Below are 12,344 nucleotides of genomic sequence, written 5' to 3' on the forward strand. Positions count from 1 at the left end.
AGATATTACCCTACTATGCATACTAGAATCTTCATTGATTAGAGATAGTGTCTTGCCTAGGGCTCCATAACAAAACCCAGTACTATAAAGTTAAAAGGTTATATACAAATTGCTTAAACTTTATATAAAAACCAAATGAAATGCTTTATCTCTTAATAGTCAACTCCTAGTGATAAACTGCTTAAAGTAACAAGAGGCTTAGACACATTCATATCTCCCCAATGGATTTTACAGAATACAATTGCTAGAACCACTTTATAACATGCTTTACCAGGTCTTTCCAATTAAGGGTATTCTAAATTTGAATTGTTTTGAACAGAGTACCATGAGATGCCAAGTTTTAAATTCAAAGTACAATTTAAAAAGAATTACTCTTTATATATGCAACAGTGGCAATAAAATAAATAAGTCCCAGTCTCTGGCTACTGCTAAAATCACAGAACCAGTTGAACAATCCTCCAGAAAATAAAGGGTTATTAATTTTACATTTAATAGAAAAACTTGGACAATACCACAATCTTGTTTTAATACCCATGAGGAGTTCAATAACAATTAGGCATGCAACTGAAATTACCTCAAAGTTACAAAGGATTTCTATGTAGTTTTAATTATCCATATAAATTAAAGTGTAGTAAGTGAAGGGCACCCTATGGGTCAAATAAGTTTTAAAGTTTATCTTCTGTTGATTCAAAGAAATTTGAGAACAAAACTAAATAATACTTACTTTCTAGTCCTTTTCACATTTCTTACTGTTGTACAAATAAGAAAACAGATGTGAAACCATTTTATAAACTATAAAGCAGAACACAAATATTAATTATTATTATAAACTACTTATCAATTTATGGTATAGTTTTTTTTCCCCTCAGAAAGTAGAAATGAATAAACTTCCTAAAATGGGAGTGTAGGTGGATGAGATAAAAGAATAGACATTTGTATAAAGATATCATTTGAGTTTGGCTCTTAACAAATGCAGAGGAAAAGGCAATCCATTTGAAGTTCACAAGTATGAGAAAGATAACCCAAAAAGAAGAAACTTTAAAATATGCTGAAAATTAGAGGCAGAACTTTCAGTTCACTCAAGTTGGCTATGCTAAAGCAAGGAATACATTGGGGAAAAGCAACAGTCATTGACTGAAATGAGAAAAAGCTAGGTTGACTTTATTTTTTTTAACTTTAAAGTCAATAAGCAACTCTTGCAACCCAATAGGGTCCATTACATGATTTCCTAAGTGGAAAATCTGTCAATGTGGCATTACCCAGAAAATACTCATTGTCATACACTGGAGAACACAAATATGTTTAACTGGAGTTCTAGAATAAGAGAAGAGAGAACAAAACTAAAATAATATGTGAAAAGAAAAAGAACAGAGCTTTCCAGAAATGTTGAAAGGTTCATACTTTAAACAAGTCAATTCACAATTAAAGAAACCAACAAAGTCTGAGCAGGAAATATAAGAAGAAATCCACACCTGTGTATCCCATAATGAATGCAAATAATAAAACTATATCCCAAATAAAAGAAGGGAAAGTGTCTTAAAAGCAGTCACACGAAAAAGAAAAACAGCTACACTGATGTCTGACTTGTTATCAGTAGCAATGCAAATTGGAAGACAGAATATTTTTTGTTGAGAGAAAATTGTAAACTAAGACAAGTACATGTAAACCCAGCAAAAATATCCTTTAAGAAAAAGGGTTAAATAAAAACATTATAAGGACAAACTAAAACTGTAGGCAGTTGCCACCAGTTAACCCTCACTCAAGGATATTCTAAAGTATGTACTACAGACAGAAAATCTCTTGCATATGAGATGCAAGAATAAACATCATTCACTGTCATCTTCTGAGGTTTAAATATATATATATATATATATATGTTATATATATATAACACATAAGATATATATAATACATAAGATAATATATATAATATAAAGATAATAGCTAAAGTAGGGGGTAGGGAGATGTGAATAAAAGTGAAGTATTTTTGCCCTGTTCTGTAAGAGGCAAGGATACTGATCAATTAAAACATGTTTAATTTCTAGGAGTAACCACTTAACAGAAACTGAGGGCGTAATTTAGAAATGACTCCAGAAAAAGAATGGAATGATAAAAAAAAGTAGTCAAAAAGAATGGATGCCTAGCATACTAACTTGCTGCCTTTCTTCTTTTCTATTACATGTATTTAAGACTATGCTCAAATATTGCTACGGCTGCACTTCACAAGTTCTGATGAATGTTATTTTCCTTATTGTTCAGTTCAAAATATTTTATATTAGGCAGCCAGTTGGCTCGGTTGGTTAGAATGCAGGCTCATAACACCAAGGTTGCCGGTTCGATTCCTACATGGGCCACTGAGCTGCGCCCTCCACAACTAGATTGAAGACAACTACTTGACTTGGAGCTAATGGGTCCTGGAAAAACACACTGTTCCCCAATAAAATTTCTTTTAAAAAAAAACAAAAACATATATTTTCTATTATTTTAAAAAATTTCAGCCCATGAGTTATTAACAAGTACAATTTCATAATTTTCAAATATAGGAATTTTATAGTTATCTTTTTGTGGCTGATTCAGTTTAGACACGTTGTGGTCAGAGAACATGATTATATGATTTAAAATTTATTGAGACTTATTTTATGGCCTAGTACAGGGGTTGGCAGATACAGTTTGTGGGCTAAATGTAGCCCACAGTCTGTTTTTGTACCAACAAGCTAAGAATGGTATTCACATTTTAAAGGGTTGTGAAATGAAGGAAGAAAGGAAGGAAGAGAAGGGAGGGAAAGAGAGAGGGAGGAAGGGACAGAGAAAGAGAGAGGGAGGGAGGGAAGAGGGAGAGAGAGGGAAAGAGAGAGAGAGAGAGAGAAATATTTACTATCTGGTCTGTCCCGAAGTTTGCCAATCCCTAACCTAGTATATGGTCAGTTAAAAGAAATGTTTTATTAGTGCTTGAAGACAATATTCTGCATTGAGTGTTACGTTTTTTATACACTTTAGATAGTTTGCTAATTTTGTTTTTTAGATTTTTTGCATCATTATTGGTATTTTTTGTTTTTTAATCAATTATTGAGAGAGCTATATTAAAATCTCCCACTGTCATTGTAGATTTTCAACTTCTTGGAGTTCTATAAATTTTTGTTTAAATATTTTGAAATTACATTATTAGGTTCATATGAATTTAAAATTGCTATAATACCTCTTTGTGAATTGAACCTTGTATTTGGGGCAATGATTAAAAACATTGCATAAGCTGCCAAAATTCTTGTTATTTGTCACAATACAATTAATCAAATACAGATGAATGTATCTGCATGCTTCACCCATCTCCCTTGGTCATTTTACTATCATTACATTTACTATGTGTAAACTTTTTTTTCTCTTTGGCATATAAGCAAGTGTTGGTTCACAAATCAGCAATGATCAATGTCCCTTACTCTATTATCTTAGAACCTAGACCACTGAGAGGGTCCAGCCCCAGCTCTGAATCCAATAAACCTTTGGCACCTACTGTAACTTCTCCTGGATTTTCTTGAAGTGATTCAACTGAGTTCTAGAGATGTCCCCCTCACCCCTACCCAATCAATATACATCAATTCTCAATGGACATGCTTTTTTGTAGATTTTCTTTTTTACTTACTCTTCTACTCATTCTCTCACCGAATATGTTTCCCTTAATCTTCTGCAATAGGCATTGGAGACATGAAAGAGAGCAGATGCAACAATCTCTGGTTCCCAGAGTCTCACAACAGTCCAGGGAAAAGAAAAAAGGTTAACAGATTACAGCTGTGGTAACTGCTACAATTGAAGAATCAAAAGGTACTAAGTTAGACAGAAGAGGAACATGTGCATGCGACTAAAGAACAGTAGAGTTTGGTAGGGGAGCAGGAGAAGGAAGGCACGAGGCAAACGATTTCCAGGCAGAGAGACTAGTTTGGGCATAATCTTGAGAAGAAAAAAGAAAATAAGGCTTTTCAGCCTTTGTAGAGAGTTCAGCATGGGAGAATGGCAGGCTTCATATATTACACGAGGAACTTAGAAATTACCCAGTAAGCAACATGGTGTCTTTGGGCAGGGAAGTGATATGATAACACTGGATTTTAGAAAGATCACTCTGAGCACACTGTGAAGGAAAGAATGGCCTATGGAACTGGGAGACAAGAGCCGGTATAAAGACCAGTTTAGAAGGTTATCATCATTGTCCCAAAGAAAAAGAGAAATGGTACGACTCTGAACTAAAAGGTGACAGCAGAAGAGGAAGGAGATTTGATAAACATCATGGCACCACAATGGGCAGGACCCACAACCCAAAAGTAGGGGTGTTGAGAGAAAGTCAAGTCAAGAATGATTCCTGGGAGAAGTAAGGAAGATAGGAAGTAAGTCTGTGTCAATGAAAATGAAGAGGAAGGAACTGATTTGAGAGAAATTAATGAAGCAGAAATGTTAGAACCAGCTGAATGACTAGCTTCAAGGCTGAGGAAGAAGGAAGAGAAAAGGACCCCTTTATTCTTGGCTCAGACTAATGGATGGGATCATTAATTAAAATAGGAAAAACAGGTGAAGTAGACTTTGAGGAAAAGCAAATGCATTAATTTTTCAGCACACTGGATTGGAGGTGCCTGAGAGCCTAGCAAGGAGTTTACAATTGGGAATAACAAGGATAGTGTGCCTGGCACTGTGATACTTGACATGCTTTATGACGTCTTATAACTCCAAGAGTTTTCCCAAGAAAACTAGACTACTTTGGGTTAAGGAGAAAATGCAGTGAAGTGGGAGAGTTCCAAAAAGCTGAGTTGTGAAAGGAATGAAGATTCAGGAGGTTGCTGAAGGGGTGTTAAGTTTGGGGAGTTTGTTTTGTTATAAAGATAGGAGTATTCTAAGCATTCTTACCAGCTGTCCATTAGTAAAAAGTGAAATTTACAAACAGCTCATTAAACACGGGTAAAAGATTAACACTAGACTTGGGAACATCTTAAATACAAAGGAATTTTTGCACACTGCCTCCACTCACCCCATCTTGAGCATTTAACCACCCCCATTAGGCTCTACGGGGCCTATACTATCAATTGGTGGATGCTCTCCTTGGGCTCTAGACACTAATCTTTCCTCAGTTCTTGAAACACAGGAAACTCTACCATCTCAAGGCTTGCTATCTCCTTTGTCTGGAAACTCATGCCTTAGCTTGCACATGGCTGGCTTCTCGTTCTTCAAAGCTGTTTTTTCAGACAGGAGTTCCCTTACCAATTTATCGAAGTCATACTCCTACCTTATTCTCTATCATAGTACTCTTATTTTTTCCTTCACAGTACTCAGTCCATTCTGTAACCACTTTATTTGCTCACATTTCACTGGCTGCCTCTTCCACTAGAATGTATGCATAATGATGGCAAAGATGTCTGGCTTGTTGGCTTCTATGTCTTCAGCCCTTAGAACAGTTCCTGGTAAGTAACATGTGTTCAAGAAATACTTGTTAAATGGACTATATAAGCCAATTTCTCCCACTATCCCCTTTCTCAGTTGGGATCACACTGGTTCTTAAATCCAAGCAAGGCCTTTTCTCACTGTGGACATGCCAGGGGTACAAAAAAAAAAGTATACAAGTGGACACTTTGGTCAATGTTGCTTAAGCAGAAGTTCGCCGTAATCAGAAGTGACTGGACGCTGATGGTAACCACTTTGAGCACCTCTTGTAATTGCAGAAGTCAAACATGATTTATATTCATCTTTCATTGTCAGAATATATTGAGTATTACAATTTTAATAGTTTTTTTCCTTTCTTAAAATGTGTATACATTTTTGGGGCACCCTCGGTATATAATCAAAAGAGCTAACGTGTATTGCACTTGTGTTAGATACCAGGCTCTATACTATACACTTTATTTGCATTTCACTTAATCTTCACAGTAATCCTGTCATATAGACAGGTAGGTGCTTCTAAAAAAAAATCTCCATTGTACAGGTGACGCAACAGATGAGGTTGTATAACTTGGCCAAGTGCACATAATTGGTGGAGCTGGGATCAGAATCTAGTTCTGACTTCAAAAACAAAACAAAGCCAGGCCACTACTCACTTCAAGTGAGGGCGCATACTCTAGTTTGGGAAATCCTGAGTTAGTTTTTCTTATATTCTGAGAGTACAATTGCTCTATCCAGGCCACCTCCTAATCCATAAATTCAAATTTCACTCCCTGTTCCCACTTGGGTTTCTGATGGCGTAAGGCGAGAGCCAGGAGCAGTGGAGAGCTGTCCCTGAACTTCCAACTCTCGGCTTCTCCCAAGGAAGATGCATGTGGGAAAAAAGACATCCAACAGTTAGTAACGTAAACCTCAGCACTGAAGAAGAGATAACCCAGGGCCTAACAAGCGACTGTCAGATTTTAGAGCTCAAGCCAATTCTCGAACCTCATCAGAGGCAAAAGCGCTTACCTTAACTGCCACCTCCGGAGCCGAGTCCACCGCCACTGACAGAGAAGGTTTGGCGGAAGGCGATTTAGTCAAGTGCATGAGGGAGTCGGCGGCTGGCAGCGGACACCGTCCGCCCTCACTGTCCGAGTCCGATTCCGACCCTGAACCCGAACCATAGGAAGCGGCCAGAGCCGCAATCGCAGCCGACATGACGGCAACAGAACTTCGGCCGAGACCAGGCCCCGGCGGAAGTACAAGCGGCTCCCAGGTCCTGACAGATTGCCATGGTACACATTATTTACTCCTTTTGCTAAGAAATCATTTATAACATTTTAAATAAATTATAACATTTAAATTATAACACTTTAAATAGATTAATAATAAGTACAATATAACTGAGAATTTGGAACACTTCTCTAGGGACACAGAAAGAATTATAATGGCTTATAACTTTCAGGACCTTTTGGCTAAATCAAAGACTACGAGTTCCTATGTACCTTGCGGCCTCGAGATCCTGCACTCCCCGCGAGCAGCGCGACGGAAAGTAGGAGAGGCACAATGGGAAATGTAGTTCGAAGAGAGGGGGCGGGGCGGGGCGGGGCGGGCTGGTATCTTTGACCCCGCCCCTAAGTTGATGGTTCATTCAATTGGCTACCATCTTCCCTCATTCCCTGGTTTAGCTCTGTTCTCTCCGTCCCCCTCCCCCAAACTGAGGATTGGGCCATACCATGAAACCTCAGGAAAGGGGGGGGGATGGTTGATATTCATCCCTGCTGATGAGTGAGTGGGCGGAGGCTGAGTTTCCCACCACCGCTGCACCTGGGCACTGGGGGCTGAAGAGGAAAGCTAGAATCTTAAGTGGGAAAATCCTAAGTGGCGGGGAATAGCTTCTGGTGGGAAAGATGGGAGGTTAGGTGGCGAGAGTCCAGCGGTCCCCCCTGTTTCAGGCGCGGATCCCCGCGCCCAGTTGTGGAGAGGAGCGCGCGGGGAGGGAGCGGGTGGGGGGCGGCGGCGGCGGCGGCTCGCGGTGTTGTTCGCTCGCGCGTCGAGCACACTGTGGGTCCGGCGACCGGCGGGAGCCGCAGGCGGCGTTCCCTGTGGCCCGGTCCTTCGGCCACTGTTCGGAGCGGGTTCCACCCGGGAGCTTACTCTCTTGGAGGCTCTACGTGGAGTCCTGGGAGCTGAGGGGAACCGGCGGCTGCCGCCGAAGCATGAAAAAGGGATAAGGCAAGAGACCCCCCAAGGTTTCACGGTGAGCGCGAGTCTCTCAGGAATTGTTTTTTTGGGGGGAGAGGGTGCTGGAGAGGAACTCTTCCTCACTGGCCAGAATGGAGAGTGGTGTGTGTGGAGCTTTAGCCCGGCAAAGGTTACGGGGATGGGCGCGCCTCCCCCGCGACGGCCCCCACCCCCATTCGCGGGTTCCCGAGCTCCCGCCGCCCTCCCGCCAGCCGGGCTGGGTGCCGAGGGAGACAGCGGCCGGCGGGCGCACAGGGGTCTCGGTTGCAGGGACCGCCCCGAGGCTGCTCTAGGTGGAGAGACTGCAGGTCTCACCTGAGGTGCCACCGCCTGAGCGCCCCTGCCCTGCACCCGCGGTGCGCCCCCGTGCCTCCTCGCTCTCGGGGAGGCTGCAGCACCGGGCGGCGGAGAAGCCCCTGCTCGCGCTACGTGCTCGGGGCTCGGTAAAGCAAGCCTATGCGTTTGCGTGTTTGCGCCGCGCTTCTGTGTCTAAAGACATAACGGTAAAGCGAGTGCGGGGATCCCTTTCTTCGCCTGACGAGGAGGCGAAGCTGGGCAGTCACCTCTGATGCCTGTTAATGGGGGTTGCCTCTGGCAGAGTTAGGGTAGCCGCTCACTGCGCTCCAGTTGTCGGTCGGACTCGCCCATTGTGCCACCCAGATAATTATTCAACTATGCAGCATCCATTGCACCTTTCCCATTTTTCTTTTCCCCTTGCTACAGCATGCCCCCTAGCTTCGGTACTCTGACGCCTTCTCTTGCACTTGCGGATGGGGAACTGGAATAGTGATGAAAAGAAAGCACATCTGACCTGAACATTCACAACCTGTCCTATAGCCGATTAATTAACGAATCCCCCCCCCCCCCAGCTAGACTAGGTACTTTAAAAGGACTTGGCCTAATCCTATCCTTTTCTATATAAGGCGTGCCTTCGATTATATTTTAATTTTTTCTTTGGTGTTACATTCACGTATTAGGCTGAGTCTTATTTCTGTCCAGTAATTGAGGTAATTGATTTATTGGTTAGTCAACCTGCCTGATGTTCTTAATAGTAATTTGTATGGTAGGTAACTTTCATTTTTCTAATGTTGATAGCACTATATCATAATTACAAATGCAGCTTCAGTCTTTGAACTCTCAGGAACAGTTTTTCTCATGCTCTAAGTTTGTTAGGAAAAGTATTTTTTAATGTCGACTATTTGAATAAAGTACGTGATAAAATTTCTCAAGTTTTGCATAAGAAAAGTTTTGTATTTCTTTATTTTCAGTAACAGAATACTTGATTGCTAATCATAAACTTCAGTTGAATGAAAGGAAGCATTTAATATTTAAGATGGGGTTTAACTACCATAATGAGCATCCCCTAAGTTATCTAAATTTTATTTTTTATTCTTTTCTTTGCAATATCATGTATTTAATTGCTTGTTATAGAATTTTTTTTATCATTTTTCTAACTTCTGTCTACAGGATGGGTAGACTCCCAATTTTGCATGATCCACCTGAAAGATGAAATATTTTTTGAAAATGGAAGAAACAACTGTTGGTTACTTGATAGTATGTTAAAATACTATCTCATTATTTTAAAATAAGTGATTCACTACCAAAAATAAGTGTTTTCTTTTTGTTTTTGTAATTCTCCCTTTCCAGCTTTTCTTGCTTAAGCTTGTTGCCATAACCCTCTTGATAAAACGGAATTGCACATAGGCATTGCAGAGACAGTTGTTTTAAGGTACAGTAATTGTTTTATGACACTTGGAAGTGGCGCACACATAATATAATTCGATGGTGTAAGATCAGTTGCTTGGTTAGGAAATGACCTTGCAATTTACAAAATGGACACCTTTGTGCCTTGGTTTCCTTATATGTAAATTGAGATAAAAATACCTTTATTCGATAAGTAGTATGCATAAATTCAGTAAAGATGTTTGCATAATGCTTTTAAAGAAAATTTAAATGTTTTAGCTGATGAATGATGCCATATATATTTCGGTGTAAAATAAAATGAAAAAATGCCATTGGGGTTTTCTGTGACATGTTAGAATAGCTGATATACATTGGATTTTGCTTTGGAAAAGTATGGTTTTAAATTGAAATTGTTTCCCATCCATCAAGGGTTTTTAATCATTGCAAATTCAATAGGTATTATAGTTAATATCTATATGTACTTATAAATATAGGTATAGTTAACATTGATGGAAAAAGTTATATGACTTAGTAATAAGCAAGTAGAATATTGAATTAAGTTTGCGAAAAATAACATCTCCAGAAAACATTAAGGCGTTTTTCACTGAAAAACTTGCAGCTGACACAATCCGAAATACATAGTTGTGATCATTTGTAGGTATGATATGGAGCTACTTTATTTTTCAAGTTTGTAAATAACCATATAGTCAGAGACAATGTATGAATGTTGTGTAATACTTAATTGTACATTTTGCTTTACTTTCAGAATAGTCATGTATGATTTCCAAGTACTTGATTTTCATTATCACAGTAGATAGTAGCTTTTGATTCCTTATTGAAGGATTAACTCAGTTAATTTTCATAGCAAAAACTATTAAAATATTAATATTATTAGAACTTTTACCAAAAACTGCTTTTGGTTACTTTTTGGGGACACTTCATATAGATGATTAGACTATTCAGTGTGTTTAAGATTACTATTGTATAGTTCCCTTTGAGAATCAATTTGGTTAAAATTTTTTTTTTAACAAGAGAACAAATCTATTTTATTTACTTCTCAGTAAATTTAAATCCTTGAGGGGTACAGCATAACACGGATTCTGTGTCCTATGGCCTTGGCAGGAAGGTTGCCTCGGAATTTGGCACGAACCATGGCACTGTTTCCATGAGCACGCGTTACCTTTCCCCAGATTACTCTGGTTTTGTTTGGTTTGCCACCAGGAGTCACTGTGTTGTTCTTTGCCTTTACACATAAGCACATCTCTTGCTTAGATAGAACTCAGTTTCATCTTGAGCATAAACACCTTCAATTTTAAGAAGAGCTGTGTGCTCTTGCTAGTTCCGGAGACCCCGCTTATAGCCAGCAAAAATGGCTTTGGACCACAGCCTTCCAGACATATTTGTTGTTTTGGAAGTCCTGTTCCCAGCAGGCCTCCACAGGCCCCAAGATGGCGGAAAAAGCCAATTTGGTTAAATTTTAAATGTTTTAAATGACCAAAATTCAACTGTTATTATTACTTGGGTAAATACAGTTAACTCAAGATTTTTCTAAGCTCTTGGAAGACGGACTGACCGAATGCTTACTGTCATAAATCCAAAGTTGTTAGGAAATAGTAGGGGCTCTTTTTTTGTTGTTGGACAAATAAAATGAATGAGTGAAAATTATCCATTCATTTAATGTACTGAGTAGAAATTTAAAAACATTTATCAAACATGAATTTTAATTCATGAAACATAACTTTATCTCAAGAGAAAAGACAAAAATATATTTTGAGAGTCTTTGAATTTCATTTACCTGTTCAGATATAATTCCTTTACCCATATATTTTTGAACTAGCATTAGTTATTGCATAAGGTATACACTGTTAACCTTTTGTTTATGAAATGGTAATTTTCTTCTTACCTATTACACTTCACGAAAATGTACATTAAAGGTTTTCTTTGTTTTTCCTAAATTAGATGAATATAGAAATATGTTTAATTCTTTTTGACTAAGGCTTTCCAGTGAAATATTAATAAAAAGATGTATGTAAATTATATCCTGTGCTAAACGTGCCCGAAATACCTAACTTTAAAAATAAATGGCCCCTGAGGTGGAGCTTTTAATAAAATGAAGCTTTTTATGAAATGTTTTTAGTTATCACATTTAACTTATAATTTTGAGCTTCGTGTATTGTTAATTACTTAGAATGAGATTGATTATACTTTAAAACTTATAAAATGGTTTAGAGCTTGGAACTTACTTTCTCAGAAACAAGATGGTTAGTGTTTAGATTCACAGACAGCCCACCAAATTTAACCCGTAATTTACTTGAATTAGAGGATTAGGCTAACTAATAATACTAGAGAATTTTAAAATTATATTAATAATATTGGGTTGTTGGAAAAGTCATGACATATTTTTTCTGTTTTTTATCGCAAAAATGCGTCATGACTTTTCCAACAACCCAATAACTTATAAATATATTGAAAATATCTGTAATACTGTGTACAACAATATTTCTATGAAAAATCAATTTAGAATGTACCTTGAAAAGCTAGGAGTACATATCTCTTGTGTTAGACATGGCAACATTATTAGGAACTTGTCCTCTGACACCCACTAGACAGGAAGAGGATCTTCCTTGAGTGATGCAGCCTTCCAACATCCGGGGCAAAGGTCAGAATAAGAGAAATTGGAAGGAGCTAGGGTCTTCTTTGTGATGTTGGACAAGTCATTTTACCTGTTAAGCAAGGGTTTTGGTTTTCTCAGTGAGAATGTTGAAGTAGATGACCTCTGTGGTTCCTTTCACTTACAAGTGAAATTCAAAGGCACTTAGAAGCTCAGTGTAACTTTTTCTGAGAGTTCATTTTCCCTTTCTAGTATTACATATACTTCCTGTCAGGGTATTTCTCCTTTCTGGATATACCTCTGAAAAGATTATAGTCTTAATCTTCTCACTTGCCTATTCTTGGAAGCTAGACCTTTTAGGTTTTTAAAGGAGTGTTTTTGTTATGGCAGTTGTTTCCCCCTCCCCCTCCCC

At 38.7% G+C, this 12,344-nt stretch overlaps 2 protein-coding genes and 1 pseudogene across 8 annotated transcripts in view; 1 reads left to right on the plus strand and 2 right to left on the minus strand.

Moving 5' to 3' along the window:
* CDC40 (cell division cycle 40) overlaps positions 1 to 6,662 on the minus strand; it is a 46,756-nt gene extending 40,094 nt beyond the window's left edge. Inside the window, exon 1 of the mRNA XM_019646338.1 lies at positions 6,424 to 6,662. Within this exon, the coding sequence (XP_019501883.1) occupies positions 6,424 to 6,612 (189 nt within the window). The 5' untranslated portion in view covers positions 6,613 to 6,662. The remainder of the gene's footprint in view (positions 1 to 6,423) is intronic.
* Positions 6,663 to 7,080: 418 nt separating this feature from the next.
* Positions 7,081 to 12,344, plus strand: part of WASF1 (WASP family member 1) — a 55,991-nt gene continuing 50,727 nt past the window's right edge. For 3 of the 7 annotated variants that reach the window (XM_019646373.1, XM_019646380.1, XM_019646382.1), the window contains exon 1: positions 7,212 to 7,654. The gene's annotated coding sequence lies outside the window, so the exon portion shown is untranslated. Of the gene's footprint in view, positions 7,655 to 9,285; positions 9,368 to 12,344 lie in introns of all 7 variants that reach the window. The other 4 variants (XM_019646375.1, XM_019646376.1, XM_019646374.1 and 1 more) reach the window with 3 other exon arrangements.
* Positions 10,388 to 10,783, minus strand: LOC109384769 (60S ribosomal protein L35a pseudogene; annotated as a pseudogene).

The sequence above is a fragment of the Hipposideros armiger genome, unplaced genomic scaffold (assembly GCF_001890085.2).
Source record: "Hipposideros armiger isolate ML-2016 unplaced genomic scaffold, ASM189008v1 scaffold_101, whole genome shotgun sequence".
Lineage (NCBI taxonomy): Eukaryota > Metazoa > Chordata > Mammalia > Chiroptera > Hipposideridae > Hipposideros > Hipposideros armiger.